This window comes from Myotis yumanensis, unplaced genomic scaffold, assembly GCF_028538775.1.
Source record: "Myotis yumanensis isolate MYYU_CA2020_CCGP unplaced genomic scaffold, mMyoYum1.0.hap1 SCAF_1, whole genome shotgun sequence".
Classification (NCBI taxonomy): domain Eukaryota; kingdom Metazoa; phylum Chordata; class Mammalia; order Chiroptera; family Vespertilionidae; genus Myotis; species Myotis yumanensis.
Genome location: NW_027223752.1, coordinates 52487458 through 52506958, shown reverse-complemented (window position 1 = coordinate 52506958; position 19501 = coordinate 52487458). Strand labels below are relative to the sequence as shown.

Here is a 19501-nt window from a genome sequence, read left to right as displayed (position 1 = left end):
AAAAATCTGTTCATATACTATTAACTGCATAAATCAATACTGAGGAATATATTTATAAATAATATTTATCCACTTATGGAAACCTAAGTTTATTTTTATTTTTTTAAAAATATTTTTATTGATTTTTTTACAGAGGGGAAGGGAGAGGGACAAAGAGCTAGAAACATCAATGAGAGAGAAACATCAATCAGCTGCCTCCTGCACACCTCCCACTGGGGATGTGCCCGCAACCAAGGTACATGCTCTTGACCGGAATCGAACCTGGGACCCTTCAGTCTGCAGGCCAATGCTCTAGCCACTGAGCCAAACCAGTTAGCGCCTAAGTTTATTTTTAGACCAAGTGAAACTAATATATGAATAAAATATATTTCATAATTTTGTAAAGATTTTTCAACAAAATAAATTTTTACCCTGTAGAACATTTAGTTATTTTATTTTAAAAATTTTTCAATTAGAGTTGACATTCTAGTGAATGTTAACATTTTATATTAGTTTCAGGTATACAGCATAGTGGTTAGGCATTCCTATAACTTACAAGGTGATTCCCCCAATAAGTCTAGTACCCACCTAATACCATACATAGTTATTATAATATTCCCTAGCTTGAGTACTTATTTTAAATAAGCAATTTTAGCTTACATCTTAATTATGAAGCTGAGAAAGTATATCTAATCCAGAAAATTATTAATGGGAAGCTTCAATTCTTTACATCAAGTTATCTAACAACTCTCGTGTATACTTCTGTGCAGAAAAGAGTTAATATAGCAGGCCTGAAACCACTATCTTTAAAAAGGCATGCTTATAACACAGGCCCTTGGCTGATATCTGGGAATTCAACTGGTAAAATGTCCTACATTGATCAAAACTGTCCCAAAGTGGTAAGCATGGCCTAGAATGTTTGAACAAACAATGTGGTCTATGTTGAAACCTGTTTTCTTTCTGGAAGTCTGGAATTTTGGTACATGACAGGCAGAGCATACCTTCATAACCAGCCCCCAGTAGAAATCTTGGGTGTTAAGTCTCTAACGGCCTTACCTAAAACATCACACACATGTTGTTGCATTTTGTTGCTGGGTAAAGAGTATGTTCCATGTGACCTCTCATAGGAGGGAGAGAACATAAGAAAGCTTGCACATGGATTCCTCCAGATTCCACCTGTATCTTTTTCCCTTATGATCCAGGTATGTGTCCTTAATAAGCAAAGTTATTATAAGAAATCTTAGTCGTAACTACAACTACATGTTGAGTTCTATAAGTCTTTCTAACAAATCTTTGAATATAGGGATAATCTTGGGGGTCTCCAACACAGTGATGGCAACCATGAGATTCACTCCAACTCCAACTCATTAAAATATAGTTATAGTCTGACTTGGGGAAAAAAAGAGAAGTAGGGAAAGACAAAACTCTGGTGCCTGATGGCTACGGAGTTACACCTGTTATGAAATAGCAGGTGAGTTGCTAACTGTTGTGAGAGGTAAAAGTTACCTATAGAATTAAAAAATAACAGATCCAAAAAAAACCAAACAAACAAAAAAAACAGATCCATCTCAAAAATATGCCCTTCAGGCTGGAAAATCATCAGCGTCTAGCAGTGGTTCTCAACCTTCTGGCCCTTTAAATACAGTTCCTCATGTTGTGACCCAACCATAAAATTATTTTTATTGCTACTTCATAACTTTAATGTTGCTACTGTTATGAATCGTAATGTAAATATCTGATATGCAGGATGGTCTTAGGCGACCCCTGTGAAAGGATCATTCGACCGCCAAAGGGGTGAGGAAAAAGAGAAGCCAAGGGAAAATTTGTTGTTTTTGACTCTAGACAGAAAAAGAAAGGACCCAAATATTCCAACAAATAGACTTTAGATAGGCCAAAGAATAAACATTGGCTTGCAGTTGCTCTTTTCTCCAGGTGGCTGGGAAAAGTTAAAAAATCCCTGAAGGTGCCCTGGCTGGTTTTGCTCACTGGTTAGAGCACTGGCTCTTGGACTGAAGGGTCATGGCTTCAATTCCGATCAAGGGCAAGTACCTCGGTTGCAGGCTCAATCCCCACCCTGGTCGGGGCACATGGGGGAGGCAACCAATTGATGTATCTCTCTCACATCAATGTTTCTCCTTCTGTCTCCCCTTCTATTCTCTCTTAAGAAAAAAAAAAAAAAAAGGAAAAGAATATCCTTGGGTGAGGTTAACAATAACAACATCCCTGAAGATGAGTTTTGGGTAGACCAAAAATAAGAGGACTGTATGCTGCTCTTTCCTCCAAAAGAGAGGGAAAGGGGTATTAAATCAGTTTCTAGGACTAGAGCAAAGCTTTAAAAAGATTACAGAAAGAAAAAGAAAAAAGCCATGCCAACTATTTTCTTTAGTTTAGATACAACCACTGCTGTAGCAGTGCCTCTTATCCAATCAATTAACCCTATAAAGGGTAAATTTACTGGTAAAAGTTTCAGTAAACTTGGGATCTGAGCGGGGGAAGTAAAATTTAAAAACAGCTGTGTTTTATGGCTACTGCATCTGGATGTATGATAAAAATGGATGTAAAATGTTATAGGCTTGTAACTTCATAAATGCTAAGAGATCGTCCTGATCAGTTAAAGCTGCAAAGAAAAAACATGCTCGTGGGACACAACCTCCTTGTTTGTTTGTTTTTTTGCCACTTGTGGGTATACTGGAATTTAAACTCTTTAAGTATTAGAAATAAAACAGGTATCCATAACTCATGATATTTTGCTATGGTTTTTGCCTATTGGAGCCTCTGGAAAAAGGGAGACAAAATAAAAAGACTAGCAATCTCCAGATGAAGACATAGATATATTTTTAGAGTTGTAAAAAGAAGTTTTTAGTTGTCAATGAGTTCTTGTAAAATCAGATGTCTGATTTAGCCTGAAGTGCCTATTTTTTGAGTGGGTAAATTTAGACTCAGACTGACAATGCTTAAAAATGGCTTAGGAAAGCCTTATCACTTGGACTTTAAAAAACAGCTCTATGGCACTACATCTAGGATTTCTTGCTGCCAAAAAAGTTGCTAGCTTTTTAGAATTCTGAATTCACAGATTCTAATTGCCTGGACCTGACTCTAAGTTAAAACCTATTACTGTCTGCTATGGGCTGTTTCAACCCAACATGAACTGTGCTCAACTAAAGGCCCAATGGACAAAACTCAAACTCTGGGACTATTGCAGATTTTGGAGTTCTCTCTGGTATCATAAACTATGAAAACATCATGGATTCTGGCTGGACTGTATAGATCTCTTGCAAATGCCCCTGGGAAAGGGCTTATTCTTAGATTTCTGACATAGAAACTGATTACCTTCCTAACTTGTGATTCTTACTGTAAGCTGAAAGTTGAGAGGGTATACCACCACAGGGTGTATGACCACTCTGATTACTCTTAACAAATTAGACTCTTGACCTCTTCTTGGGAATTTCCCACTGCTATTGACTTATTATGTTCAGCTTTTTGGTTTATTTGCTTATCTCTACATGACTCATCTTTCTTCCGATATACAAGCCTTAGTAGATGAAGCTCTACCCGGAAAGAGATGGATCTTTTCTTAGGCTGCTTACTGGATAAATGATTATGATAAAAGGAGGTAGAAAATTTGGTCAATCTATTTTGAAACATTTTTTATTTTTTTATTAGTTTTTAGAGAGGGAGGAAGGAGGAGAGAGAGGGAGAGAAAGAGAGAGAGAAACATGAACTGGTTGCCTCCTGTATACGCTATGTATATTTTTCACTCACTTTCCATTATATTAACATCGTACACAATGATAGAATATTTACGTATAATGGTTTTTTAAAAAGTAATTTCATACATTTTTTCAAAAGAACCTGGAAAAAGGACTAAAATACAAAATGTTAAAAACTACTTGCAATTCTACGCACCTTCCACTGATAGCAACCAGAAGTTACTCCAGTTGATGCCAATCCATATCCTTTTCCTCCACTGCCATGAGTTAGTATCTGTCCATTCTCCACTAGGCAACATTGAGCTTTCTCTGGGTCAAAGGATACTTCTTGTATAGGGAGATTCTCATCTTCTTCCTCCAACTCTCCCTGCTTCTACCAGAAAGGAAGCTGGGTCAGTATTATGCAGTAATCTAGATCTCAGTTAATATATATTCTAAAATTGCTTGGTTTGAGCCTAGAAATATTTATTAAGTATCTACTACATACCAGTTACTGTGTAGGCAATAAAAACATAATGATAAATATAGCATGGCCCTGCCCATAAAGAGCTTCAATTAGGGGATAGAGAAACAAATAAATATGACCAATATTGTAGCTAAGAGAATAACAGAAGTTACATAACAGGTATATAGCAGCAAGATAAAAGTTTAAGTATCTAACTATGGTTGGAAAGGATAAGTAAGCATTCAAAAGAGAATAACTTGCGAGCTGGGTCCTGAATGATAAGGCCTTTAGAAGCTGGTCAAAGGAGAGAAAGGCATTTAGGGCAGTATGCATAGCATGTGTCAAAGTATGAAGGTGCAACAGAATTCATTGGTTTAAAGTAATTGCAAGCAATGTGGAAGTTCTGGAGGATGAGATTGGCAGAAAAGGAGCCTACAAAGAAAAAATGAAACAAAAGCATAAAAGGCCTTGAATGCTATTTTAATATTAAGTTTTACTCCCAAGAAATACTCCAACACTTAGATTAAATAGAAGAGGAAGAACCAATAAAAGAGAATGGTAAGAAAAGGCCATTTTACTGAGACAGAAGGAAAGCCAGAAAAAAGTGTGAAATCTGAAAACCAAAAGAAGAATTAGGTAGTTTTAGATGGATGGGTTCAAGCTATTTAGGAGGTAAAATCAATAAGGCCTACTGACTACATGGATATGGACATTAGGAGATGTCTAGAGTTCCCAGGAATTCAGGGGTAAAGGTTTGAGGGGGAGACACCTGGGCTAGCACTTAAATTTGGAAGGTAATGCACATAGGCAGATGTGACTGAGACTGCTGGAAAAGCTAAGGACAGAACCCTGAGGAACACCAAAGTTTGAGATGAAGACAAAGAGAAAGTGGCTGCAAAGGAAAAATGCCTCCAAAAGGAATCAAGAATTGGCAGAGAATAGATGAAGATCTGGGAGAAGGCAGTGTTCTGAAAATAATAGAAGGCTAGAGTTTCAAAAGGTCGAGTAAGACAGGAAGAAAAAAAATGTACTGTATTTAACACTTAGCTTTGTCATTTAATTTCCATACTTTGATGGAAGATAAACAATTGGGTTGAAGAGATAATGAGAAGTAAGGAAGTGATTGAAACATGTATAAGAGTACTCTTCTGAGAAGCTTAGCAATGTAGGACAATAGAGAAGATGTGGAGAGGAAACAGAATAATGGGATAGAACAAGGTTCCTCAGAGGAAAAGGAATCAAGAGACAGGATATTCACTTGTGCTGTCTAAAAATACCTTTTGGGAAAAATCGATTACCTGTAGTTTTATTTCTTGTTCCTTTTCCTTTATCTGAATAGCATGTTTGGCCTGAGCAATTGGTGTCTCCCACATACAATCCGACAAAAGGGAAAATAGGCGTTCAACAACCTATTTATTGAAGGAAAAAGAATAAAATTTGTAAAGGTAATTTTAAGTTTAGGAAAAATAAAATCATTCAACTATAATACTAAGTCACATGTAACATTTTATTATATCAATGTCCTACAGCTACTTTGGGTGGTTGTAAGTTAAATATCTTTTTTTTTTTTTTTAGAAAGAGTATTAACTCACTAGAAAGTGGGTTACATCGCCCTCATGTTGCCTCACTATATACACCTCTGAATAGGCGGCACAACCTCATCATTTCTCTGTAGATGCCCAAACCTAGTAAGAAATTTCATAGATTTTCCTTTCCTTCTGACCTTGTAAGCATTCACTATCCCCTTCTTCTTAAACCCCATTAATTTCTTTCTCCTTGGTTAGAGATGAAATTATAAGAAAGGAATCTCAGAAGTAGAAGTTTTGCTACTGAGAAAATGACACATTTAAAACTGAAGAAACACTAGGTTTAGATTTTGGTTGAATCATGTTGTAGATGTCAAAAACATTTTCTAACAACTTTAAAAATAGAAACCTGGGCCATTTGATCATCTTCTACACCAGACTCACAAGCTGGTAGCACAGCCTCAAGGACGTGAAGGGCAAGGAGCCTTGTTCTTAAGTTACCAACTAGAGGAATACCTGAGGAAGGAAAGACATTTTCTTATTATTAATGTAACTGAAATTCAAAGTTTAAATGAGCTTCTTGAAAAAATATTCAAGGCTGCTAAGCATATATGGGCGAAATGGACTTCACTTCAACTTATTATCACAATAATTCTGGACTCATCCCATACCCATACCCATGTGGCAGGTTACTGTGCGATGGATTTCATACACATAATTTTGTTGATCCTCACAAACCCTACAGTATTATATCCTGATTTTACTGATGAGGAAATTGAAGCTCAGAAACATTAACTAACTTGATGAAGCCACACAGCTCAGTGGAGGCAGAGGTAGAGTTTTAAACACGTCTGTTAATCTCTAAAGCTAAGATTTATCATACCCTTTCATTGCTTCTTCTCTGACTGACCTGACTGCCTCAGAGAGATTGTTAGGATTAATGGGAGTAAGCAATTTATACATTTCTAAAGTAAGCACAATGAGAAGCTATAGGCAAAACAAAGTAATCATATCATGGTAAGAAAGAATGAACACATTCAGATTTGTATTCTGATAATCAAAATCTGTGCCAAATTATCATATTAAACAGGATATTTTCTGATTATTTTTATTACTGTAATTTGAACAAACAGGAACAAGTTCTCAATTAAATCCATGATCTTGTACAGGGCTATTTTCTATTATTAATTCCTATCAATTTTACTTCTAAAATTAGTTTTCTTTTCAACAAACAAAGTACTTATAAAACAAGAAAAAAAAAGTCTTGAAATCAGGTCAAGTATCCGATGTTGTTAAAGTCTGGCATTATCTGAATAAAACACATGCTATGTATAAAAATACTCTAAAACAAGACAAAAGTAATATACCTGCAGAACACTTCTGAGACGCTATATTAAGAAGCACTTCTGTCCACTTTGGGGAAGCCATTTTTGACTGAATTGCTTTTGAAGATACAACTCTGCGAAGAAAAACTAGAAAATCCCCCAGATGCAGTTCGGCTGCGTGTTGCTTCCTAAGAGCAGCTGAAGAATGAAGAGACAAGTTTACATTATAGTCAAAAGCCAACAAACAGGAAATAGCCTTATATCAAATAAGTTACATTTAGATTGCAGCAAGCAAAAACCTAAATTTAACGTCTAGATGGTCTGCTGCTGAATTTTTACAATTTAAATAACAGAATGGGGAAAAGATAGAAAATAAAGCCAAATTTAAAACATCTTTTTACTCTGTGTACAACAGTGTGTTGCTAGAATAAAATATGTATACTTGGTTTTCTATATATTTTTAATGTTATTCTATAAAACAATAGTTCCCTACCCAAGTCTAGAGTTCTACTGGACAGAATTAGTGGGAGATGTATGAAAAATTATGTATGCATGTGTATATGACTAATAAGAGAGTTCATAAATTTAATCACATTTTCAAAAAGTTCATGATTCCACCCCACCAGTCAAATTAAGAATCATATCTCTAAAAAAGACTGTATTTTCAGATTCTACAAAGAAGCAAATTTCTAGGCCTGATTCTGGTTTGCCTGAGCTCAAAATCTGTAAGATTTTTCACACAAACTTGCCCTAACCAAACTTCCTAGTTTTCCCATCAGCATCAGCACCAGCCTTTCTCTTGTCTCATAGTTTCCCTCCACCCTCTGCTTTTGAAGCCAGAGAACCATCTGTTCTTCCTGTAATACACCATGGTATGGTCTCTTATCATCCAACCTTTAATACCTCCTTGTCCTGGCAAAGTCCCACTCAGAACCAGGGGAAAGTGTGCCAGTGGGGCAGCTGCCCAGAATGTCAATCCCCAAGGGGCATTAAAACATAGAAAATCTTAATAATTTAAAGACAAGTGTATATAGCATTTCTTTCAGGAAGATCCTGGCATGTTAAATTAAGGAAAACACAGACAAGTCACTTGTGATAGATAGATAGATAGACAGATAGACAGACAGATAGATGGATGATAGATAGATTACTGGCCATCTAAGCATGCCCCTTCACCCCGGCCCCCAACCCCTGCCACTAAGGGGCATGCTTAGATAGCCAGTAATCTATCTTCACAGATGTCTAATTAACTAGAGGACTTACGTTTTACTGAGATGGGTGTGCAAGTCCATGACTAAACTGCTAGGAACGATATGAGGGAAAAAGCTAGTAACTCCTCTACATTTCTTCTACACAGTTTCTACCTCTTCTTTACTTAAGTGTTAATAGGCAAATATTTTTTTATAATATTAGTTTGAAGAATATAAAATTATTAGCCTGCCCTGAGTACCCACATATCTCACTCCAACACATTCCTTCAAAATCCAGTTCAATGAACCTTTAGCTTTTGGTGGAGAAACCCGGGAGAATTTCTTTTATGAGGCATCCATCCTATCCACCCCCCTTACTCCCAAGCAAGTATTTCTATAAGACACTAAATTAATTAAATTAATTAATGCCTGGAGACATTATATATAAAACTGGTTGACAGAACTTGATATAATTTGTGTTTCATTATCAATAGTACATTTGAAATGAAGGGTACACCTTTCAATTAAGAATTTTAGAGGGCGCCGAAACCGGTTTGGCTCAGTGGATAGAGCGTCGGCCTGCGGACTGAAAGGTCCCAGGTTCAATTCCGGTCAAGGGCATGTACCTGGGTTGCGGGCACATCCCCAGTGGGAGATGTGCAGGAGGCAGCTGAATCAATGTTTCTCTCTCATCGATGTTTCTAACTCTCTATCTCTCTCCCTTCCTCTCTGTAAAAAATCAATAAAATATATTTAAAAAAAAAAAAAGAATTTTAGAGGGCAGCCTGCCTCTGAACACCTGGCCAGCACTGACTAGAATCAGACTCACTCCCAGCCATCCCCATAAATCAAGAATTGCAATGGCCTTCTCTCCAGGATGAGGTGAGGGGAGTGGATGTGTATTCGACCTGCTGAGATTGACTCACAGAACTGTTTCATTCTTTCCTGGATATGGGAGGATCCAGTTTTCTTGGGAACCAATAGGCTGAGAAGTAACTCTACTATGTATTCCCTGCTGTCCATATGTGCACTACTCAGCACAGAATAGTGAGAAGCTATCACCTTAACAACCCTGTATCTACCACTAGGTCGCAGGAAAACAGGAGGTGGAAATAAATGCTTGTATTTATTTTATCAGACCTAGTGAGCCTGTATATGCTCTATCTATAAGCACCACACTCTTTATATAAAACGGGAGAAAAAATTTGCCATAGGTTCAGTCTCTGAAACTAAAAGCTAGTCCTTAATCAGACTCATACATCCTCCTAGATTCTGACTTAAGAGATTTAGCTATTTCTTATGAGTTTCCTGTATGGCACTGTAATTATTTGTTTACATGTGTGCCTCCCTTATTATCCTAGAAGGTCCTTCAGAACAACAATAGTTTATCATTTTTGTAACCCCAAGTAATTTCCTCTATCTACCCACCTATCTATAGATATTGGAATATCATATTATAATATTAATATCCATTGAGCTCTCACTGTGTGACAGACACTGCTCTGTTTTACTTGTATTAAATTATTTAATCCTCATAACAACCTTAGGCAATTGGTTCTATTATTCTTATTTTATAGATTAGGGAATTGGAGCACAGAATGGTTAAGTAACTTGCTCTCTATGCATCCATCCATTCATCCATACATCCACGCTTCATTTTGTCTGTGTTATCTATGTATCTACCCATCCCCTGTAGTTTATTATGGTAATAAGATATGGTAGTTTCACACACATTTTTAAATAAATGACCAATTTTAGACCTTTACTTCCTTAATTACGTAACATACATTGTGGTGGTTCTATTCAGGGTTTAATTAATTTAATTTACTGAAATACAATGTTCACTACAGTTTTTTAAAGCTATGAGCAGATGATCATATTACAGCAATCAAAAATTATAATGGCTAAGGATAACAAGAATCTTTTTAGTGACTAGGGAACAGAGCAGCTAACCTAGCAAGAAATTCAACTCCTCTAATTCTAACCCAGTTCCCAAATAATAAAACCCTTGGTCCTGGGGAAACACTTAAGTCAAAAGTATGATTAGAGATGGGTTGTCAGGATCAGATGCTAAAAAAACATATCCTGGGGAAATTAGTCACCTAGAACCTCTAGGTTCTTGAACCAGGACAGCCAAGGAGACACTGAACCTAGACAGTAAGCAATATGGTCACTACATCAGATTTAATGGACTTTAAGGAAAGAAGGTTTAGTCAGAAACCCACCTATATCATACACATTGGTATAGAAAAGGAGTTTCTAAATGAACAAATAAAAATCCTTTCAAGCCCACAACAGAAAAAAAGTATACATTCTAATGATATGCACACAAAGGGACTCAATAAATGCTTGTAGTTAATGACAGAAAAAAGGGTTTGTGATAGATACCTCTGAAATCTCTCTTCTCAGTTTCTCCACTGGAGTCAAGTTTTTTTTCTTCTTCTTCACCATCTTCTTCTCCTTCTCCAAAAGAGGCCATAAGTAGTACACCAGTTTGGGATAACAAATTCTTCAACTGACTACAGAGTAGATCCAACAAGGATTGAACTACCTTGGGGCTCAGTTTATCGGCATAGGTCCTACATGAAATAACGGGAAAAAAATAAATGGTAATAACACAGAAGGGCAAATGTTATAAATAAACACATAAAGGAGATTAGGAGAAAAGTGAAATTACTAAAATGTGAAAATACCAGACACAACACAGTTCTATCAAGACATCTATAATGCTCACCCTGTAGTGATGGCTAGAATCTGGAGCAATCTTGTACTAGCCACTTTTAAAGCTGTGCTAAGCTGAGAAACACCCGTCTTCGGCAATAACTGCAAAGGCTGTCCTAGCATAGTGTCTGTGCCACATAACTGCGATAATACATTTAGCAGACCAGTGGAAATTGCCAAAGAAACATCCACTGGTTGATAGTGAACACTCAAAGCAAACACTGTAACCAAAAGGAGACGCTGCTGGGCTTCTAAAAAAAAAAAAAAGAAAGAAAGAAAGACAATTGAGAATCTCCTTTTAAGTAAATGAAGCATTTACTAAAATGGACTATATTCTAAAATATAAATACTAATATGGAATACCATTACAATTTCAAATATTTATTCTTTACCTGTAAGTTGATCTATTAATGTCAAATACAAAGTGTGTATATATATAAAAAAGCCAACAGACCAGAACGACAGAACGACCAGAACTGGGATAACTTGTCACTATGATGCGCACTGTGGCAACCAACTGGCCCGATCGCCCCCACCTAACCTCCCGCAGCCCCTCCCCAGGCCAGCTCAGCCCTGACTGGGCCCTGATTGGAGACGGGGCCGGACACCAACCTCCCACCTTCCCTCTCCCTCCCCACCTCCCCACCGGCCTGGCCTGATTGGCCTCCATTGGGGTGGGTTGGCCGGACCCACCCATGCACGAATTCATGCATTGGGCCTCTAGTCTATAATAATAAAAGCATAATATGCTAATTAGACCAGACATCCTTCCTGATGTCCTTCCTTCCAGACAAAGCTGCAGTAGGCGGGGGTCGAGGCAGAGGTAGCTGCCGCAGCCGTGGCAGGGACCAAGGCCCTTGCACGAATTTCATGCATCGGGCCTCTAGTCTAGCACAACTATCTAGCGTAAACGTAGGCAAAAATAATTTGCAACCTGTATTTCCATGGGCAGTTACTTACCAATGTGATGCTTGTTTGCTTGCAGGGCTCTCTCCAGGGTAGCAGACAATTGTTGATAAATCTTATGCACAGCCACCTGGATTTCAATCTGTATGTTTCTCTTAGCTGCTCTGATCCCATCCTGAATTACAAATAAAGATTTACTTTTTCTATTAGCAAAAATAACGCCTCTTACCAAAATAAAAGTAATAGCCCTTTTATCCTTAGTCTAGCTATCTGGTAGAGCCCTATGGTGGCTTTTAATTATTTAGTATATTTCAGTACATAAAAGTTTTAAAATAAATTTATTTTTAAATTGATAATTCCTAATTCTATACAATCTTTCTCCTTTCCCACAAAGCATGTGTTCCTTTATAAATATGAAAAACATAAAGATAACACTTAAAAAAGTTTTTTCAAACAACCTGAGAATCTAGACAGAATGATTACGTCTAAAATGTAAATTTTTGAAACCCATTCTTCCAAACACCCTATCCCAACTTAGATTTCTTTCTACCAATTTGGCTAAGGGTTAATAAAACTAAGCCAGCAGAGAATCTGAAAGTACAACAGTGCTATGGCTCACCTAACCCCAACTATAATACTATTATTCAGGAAACAAAACCAATGAGATATCTTTAAGAGTCATCTCAAAGTGTTTTTTTAAAATATATTTTTATTGATTTTAGAGAGGAAGACATAGAGATAGAAACACCAATGAGAGAGAATCATTGATTGGCTGACTCCTGCATGTCCTGACTGGGAATCCGAACTGTGACCTCCTGGTTCATAAGTCAATAATGCTCAATCACCGAGCCACACTGGCTGGGCTAAAAGTCTGTATTTTAAAACTTCAATCTTAAACCCAAAATTATAAAACTGGTTTTGTAAAAAGACAGTTAAAATCTGAATATACTGCAAGGTGTCATCGTCACCTACCTGATAGTGATGCAGTCGGCCACTCTCTCCTTTGGCTCCTGCGTGTCCAACAGTGCCTAAACCAAAACAGCCTGCTAGAAACTGCAGCCTCACAGATGTGAGCAGTGTGGATGACTGGAAGCCTGAGCTCAACCTGCTTCCTGCTAGAGAGATGCTACCTTTTTCCTCCATTCCAGACAACAGAATGAGGATCTGGTGAAGTGCCTCTAAACGAAGCTTGAGAAAAGTAAAATAAACATAGGTTAGAGTTCTTCACTGAACTGAGACACAAAGGAACTCTGTATATCACAAACAAAATATTATATATCACAGAATATTCTAACATTTCTTAGGAATTTATTTTATTAAGATGAAAATTTTTAAAAATCAAAATATCTCTAGAAACCCTATAAGCATACTATAGTACAAAAGAGGCTACACAGTACAATGTGAAAAGTAACAGATTTGAATGTAGAAGACCTGGTTTCAAGGCTGGACCCTGCTACCTACTGTGTGGGCTTAGGAAACTCATTTAACTTCTTGAGTCTCCCTTTCTTCAGATGTAAAATGAGGCTAATCATACTATTGTAACCTACTCGCAAAGCTACTATGATGCTCATGAGGAGATATATGTGAAGGTTTCAAAACTGTAAGGTAGTATAGTTACTGCTATATTAGTAACTTTATAATACTCTAGCTCAAGAATTAGAAATATTTCTATTTATAATTAAACTTAGTGGGGTGACACTGGTTAATAAGATTATATAGTTTTCAAGTGTACATTTCTATGACACATATCTATATTGCATTGTGTGTCTATCACCTAAAGTCAGATCTTTTTCCATCACCAAATATTTGACTTATCCTTACCACCCTCCCCCGCTTTCCCATACTGTTGTGTCTATGAGTTTTTCTGTTTTTTTTGTCTATTTGTTTTTCTTGTTTGTCCATTTGTTGATTTCAGTTTTACATTCCACATATAAGTGAGAAGTATTTCTGAAAGGTTTCTCTGTGGTTCGCTTCAACTTCTGACTCTACCTTCCCTAGGAGGACAATACCTATCACTGTAGTCAATCAGCCTAACCCTCCTCTTTTTCTTTTGGAAATAATTTTACATTTACAGAAGAGTTTTGAAGATACAGAGTTCTTGCATATCTTCCCCTAATGTTAATATCTTATGTAACTATGGTAACATTACTCTTTCTTTTTAAATATATCTTTATTGATTTCAGAGAGGAAGGGAGAGGGAAAGAGAGACAGAACTAAGAAATTAACATTGGGACAACACTACTGACTAAACCACAGACTTCATTTAGAATTCACCAATTTTCCCATAATATCCCTTTTCTATTCCAGGATATCACATTGCATTTAGTTGTCATGTTTCCTTAATCTCCTTTAGTCTATGACAGTTTCTGTCTTTTCTTGTTTTTCATGACCATGACACACTGAAAGAGCTATTCATGTAGCTTATAGAATGTCCCTCAATTTGGGTTTGCCTGATGTTTTCTCATGATTGAACTAGAGTTATGGATTTGGGGGAAGAATACCTTAAAGTCTTCTTTTAACATTATCAGAGTTACATGATACCACCATCTTATTACTGGTAATGTTACTCTTTCTTTTTAAATATATCTTTATTGATTTTAGAGAGGAAGGGAGAGGGAAAGAGAGACAGAAACATCAATGATAAGAAAGAATCATTGATTGGCTGCTTCCTGCATGCACCATACTGGGGATTGAGCCTGAAACCCGGGCATGTGCCCTGACTGGGAATGGAATTGTGACCTCCTGGTTCATAGATCAATGCTTAATCACTGAGCCATACTAGCCAGGTAGTAATGTTCTTTTTTTTCCTTTTTATCTATTTTTATATGTTTTTATTAATTTCAGAGAGGAAGGGAGACAGAGAGAGAGATAGAAACATCAATGATGACAGAGAATCATTGATTGGCTGCCTTCTGCATGCCTCCTACTGGGGATCAAACCCACAACCCGGGCATGTGCCCTTGATTGGAATCAAACCTGGGACCCTTCAGTCCACAGGCTGAGGCTCTATCCACTGAGCCAAACCAGCTAGGGCAATGTTATTCTTGATCACTTGGTTCAGGAGATGTCTGCCAGGTTTCTGCAACATAAAATTACTCCCTTTTCATACTGTTGTTAGCGCTGAGTCACTAAGTCCAACTTACCCTCAAAAGGAGGAGGAGTTAAGTTCCAGCTCCCAGAAAGACGAGTATCAAAGAATTTGTGGATGTGTTAAAACCACAATAATAAATATTTTGAGGGAGATACTTTGAGGTTATGCAGATACTTTGAGGTTATCCTGTGTCTCCTTAAAGTTCTGCTCCCTAATTTTAGCATTCATCATTATTACTATGGTGTTCTAATCTAACCCTTTTTAAAGGAAGACAAATGAAGGCTCTGAGAAGAGGTAAGACTTCTGATTAGAGTATCTTGTTCTAAGAGATGGAAATAAAAATGCACTTTTCAAACAAAATATGCTGTTACAGTTAAGATAATGACACCAACGTGTTCAGGTGGAGGAAAGGGGGAGGAAATGAATATAAGGAAAAGTTTTCCCCACAATTTTATATTCAGTGGTTCAGTTTAAGTTTCCATAGTCCTTCACAGGAATAAATATCAAAGACTTACTTCTGCCCTTAACTGCTGCTGTTCCATTGCAATGATGGAGGCCTGGGGACTTGTAGACATACTTTCCTCTGGCTCTTTAAAACCTGGGGCATTCCCCACATCTCCACTCACAAAACTTACAACATTTTCAATCAAAGTGTGAACTCCCAAAGACTTGGTAAGATCAAAATCAGACTCAAAGGAGTAAGAGGAATTGCACAACCAGTCTCTGCTATGTTTCAGGCGAGCCCAAGAGTCGTTCCGGGATTCCAACTGACTGTGGATAGGACCTACATACAAACAGAACAAACATGCATCAATGGTAACCTAGTAGAGCATACAATCTGAAACTAGATGAGGGCTGAGTACTGCTACCATACCAACTGGTGAGAAATGGATACTTATGTTTGAATACATGCATGCATTAAGTGAATCTGAGCAAAATGCTTTTGTAAAAAAATAACAAACAAACAAAAACTACAGCAATGTAAGAAAATAAAGGGAAAGCCCTGTTTGATGTACCAGTATCTCTGTAAGCGCTTTAGCAACACACTGCCACAAGAAAAAGAAAGGCAGAAGCTGCTCTCAAAATGCTTAGCTTAAAATGCTCTGCAGTATTAAACCAGACCATTATTTATGAACAAAAAGGAACTAGGCACTTAGGACACCGCTGCTAAGACCTACTAGTAATAGGACTTCATCTGATTTAACATATCATTGCAAAAAGTAAGTTAAGACTGTGCAAAGTGTCTACATATCTGCAATAAAACATTACCAAAAAATGAATATTGAAGGGCAAGTAAACTTACACAAAAAGGAGACACAAACATCACCCTTTGGATTTCATTAATATAAGGAACACTTTCACTGTTTCATGTGCATATTTATTACACATTGTGAAACTCCTATATAGAGGAAGCAAAGTTTCACAGACAAGAATATGTAAGATTTACCATAAAGTGACAGGTATATAAAATTACCAAATGGTTCACAGTAGTTGCAAAATATAATACCATTAGTTTTGCCAATGAGCCTTTTCTAGACTAAAATCTTTAGACAGCAAAAATGTTAATATGTTTGAATACAACAACTGTCCAAGTCATATGGCAATATTAGCTTTAAATAAATATAGAAATGTCCAATTCCTACAGGCTTTGTCTTTTTTAGTTTAACTGATCTCAGGTATACTGGGCTCATGATATATTCTCATCATTGGTCCATTCATGGCCTGCTTTTGTATTTATATTTATTTATAATAAATGTGAACACAAGAACTAGAAAACTAACAATAACTTGTATCTATCTGTTCCTCTTCCAACCCATCTCTCCCTGTCTCCTATCTAAGGTTTTTACTATCCCTAAGTCTGGTTTTATCATTCCTTTAGTTTTATTGTTGTAAAATATTGTTTTATTTTACATATACATACATATATATATAGTCCCTAACAAAGTTTAGTTCTAGTTACTTTAAACTTTATAAAAAAGTATAATTTATATACATATGTACATATATATGACATACTCTTTTCATTCAATATTATATTGCTAATATTCATTCACACTATTGCATATAGCCATGGCTCATTTGTTTGAGTGCTACATAATAGTCTATCATGTGAATATACTAAATTTCTCTATTAGAAATGTATCTAAAGGTATCCAATAAATTATGCATTACAAAAATTATATTTGTTACATAACTAGATGGAAAAGATTTGGGAAGAGAACTATTTAAGCACTAATGCCCACAAAGAAAACAAACTAACAAAATATTAATTGCATAATTTATTTTTGAATTATTACATCAGTGTCAGTAAAACCTCAGGACTGCAAAATCAAAATAGAAAGTCATAGCAGGCAGCTAGTAATATAAAGTAACTATAAAATAATATATACATTCTACTAAATAATTTAGAATGACAAAGAATATATGGTTTATCTGCCTTCATGTTTTAGCAAGAATTCTTTAAAAATGTTGAATATTCTGTTTTACTGAACATGAAAAATACCAATCTGAAAATTTCCCCAAATTACATAGCTAAATATTTTTTCATGAAAAACAGAAAAGAGTAAAACTTCAAAGATGCCTAATTAAGTAATTATAATATCACAGATATATAATTTTTAATTAAATTAAAAGTATTTAAAGACTAAAGTAGGGGTTAAGGAAAAAAATTATTTTCCATTTTCCTAAGCATTGCATATTCAGAATCTAGATGTATCCTTAACTTACAAATTAGTTTTTGGCTCAATGCATTGAGCTTGTTTGTTCAATAATACAATTCAGAATAAAAAGTTCTGTTTTCCATCACTTACAAACCACTTTTCAAAATGAAAAAAATGTGCAATGAGTTAGTGTTAGAACCAAAGTAAAAGAGATCTTAAAGATTATCTTGTCCAATTTCCTTGAACTTGAGGAAAGAGGTGTTCAAGTAAATTAATCTGCTAAATTATTAATACTAATTCCTTAATTTTATGGGAGGTTGTCTTACATATTCCTGTTATCAATCAAGTCATAAATCATTAACCCATGGAAATTTCAATTGCCTGCCTACACTAAGGTTTGAATGTAAAGAATATACAAATACTGAATTGCCTTAATACACTCCAAAATATTCTATGGAGTGGGTGGCCAACACCCAAATTAAATCCTCTCTATAATTTCAAGCAGAGGTAAGCAAACTTGAGCCAGATAGTAAATATTTTAAGTTTTATGGGCCATGAAAGTCTCTGTTGCAGGACTTAACTGTGCTGCTATAGGGTGAAAGCAGCCACAAATAAATGTGTAGCTGTATTCCAACAAAACGTTATTTATAGATTAAAAAAACACACCAAAAAGGTGGGAGGCCAAATTTGGCCCACTAGCCATAGTTTGCAGACCCCTAATTTAAAGGATACAATTAGGTATATGACCCAAATAAAACTTTGCATGAATATAAGAAAAGAACAGAAAGGACACTTATCTGAAAGCATTAGGATAAAACATTAGACTGACATCAATAATACTTTAAAACAAAAACTTACAGTATGAAAGTGAGAGATGAAAGCATTCTAAATTTTTTTAAAAATTATAACAACCTGGTAACTTCGGTTTGTTCTATATTTTTTATTTGAATATAGCAAATACTGTGTCTGAAAAGCGTATCAAAAGCTTCTATAGCATAACTGTGACTAAGCCCAATTCTTACTTAACATTAATTCAGAATCACCTACTATGAAAAGAAAATAATATAAAAGTCCAACAAGAAATTTTTGAAATTGTTTACTTGTCCTTACAACTTTGGTTCTTAAATGGAATTTTCAAAATGAACATGGCAGAGCTGCAATACATACTTTATAAACCATAAAATATGTAGGCAAGCTAAAAGGGGAAAAAAAATTAAACATGCCATCATGTACTTGCTTGAAGCTCTTCTTTTTTCTGGGGCTCAACTGGCCAAAAAGGAGTAAATACACTACCACACAAGAATCAGAAGACAAAAGGAGAAATTTGATACAGATGACAACATTTACATTTGCTCCTCTTTATATAATCTAATTTGAAATGCAGAGATAAAATAGCATTTCACCCATTCATGTTACACCACAAAACACACGTTGATAAATGTTTCCATTTTAGCAATAAAACCCTAACTATATTTAAAGAACCAGGGTGGGGGAAATAGTCAAACCATATAGTATTCTTACTAATACTATATGTTGCTTCTTAAATTGCTTTGGCATACCCACCATTTCCTCCCCCACTATCTCTTACTGTATCAGTTTCAGCTTAAATATGAAAACTAAAGTTAAGTTTCTGCTAAAAGGTATTGCCTTTCAGTAAAGGAGGAGCCCAGTTCTGCACAACCATAGCAAATCTTTAAATTATTTATCAAAGTACCAGAACACCAACATATTTAACAAGTTTTCTCAGGCTGTTATGAGAATTAAATAACTTAATATGTTTGAAGTGATGAGAACAATGCAGTTTATAAGTGTTTAATGAATATAAATTTCATATTATCTCTGAGGTGCTCAGCAGATATATGTGTCACCTGTCTCTTTTTAAAGTAATTTATGTCATTTTTGGTTTTAGAATTTAGCTTTGATGCTTCTAAAGAGCTCACTTTGCTTT

At 35.9% G+C, this 19501-nt stretch overlaps 1 protein-coding gene across 11 annotated transcripts in view; it reads right to left on the bottom strand.

Annotated features, from left to right (window-relative positions):
• HERC1 (HECT and RLD domain containing E3 ubiquitin protein ligase family member 1) overlaps window positions 1–19501 on the bottom strand; it is a 190046-nt gene that overhangs the window by 72622 nt on the left and 97923 nt on the right. For 10 of the 11 annotated variants that reach the window (XM_070421306.1, XM_070421324.1, XM_070421311.1 and 7 more), the window contains exons 26-34: window positions 15409–15677; window positions 12775–12990; window positions 11857–11977; window positions 10910–11147; window positions 10564–10754; window positions 7028–7183; window positions 6070–6176; window positions 5433–5543; window positions 3886–4062 (exon numbers count right to left, since the gene is read on the bottom strand). In XM_070421306.1, the coding sequence (XP_070277407.1) occupies window positions 3886–4062; window positions 5433–5543; window positions 6070–6176; window positions 7028–7183; window positions 10564–10754; window positions 10910–11147; window positions 11857–11977; window positions 12775–12990; window positions 15409–15677 (1586 nt within the window). The remainder of the gene's footprint in view (window positions 1–3885; window positions 4063–5432; window positions 5544–6069; window positions 6177–7027; window positions 7184–10563; window positions 10755–10909; window positions 11148–11856; window positions 11978–12774; window positions 12991–15408; window positions 15678–19501) is intronic. The other variant, XM_070421309.1, reaches the window with a different exon arrangement.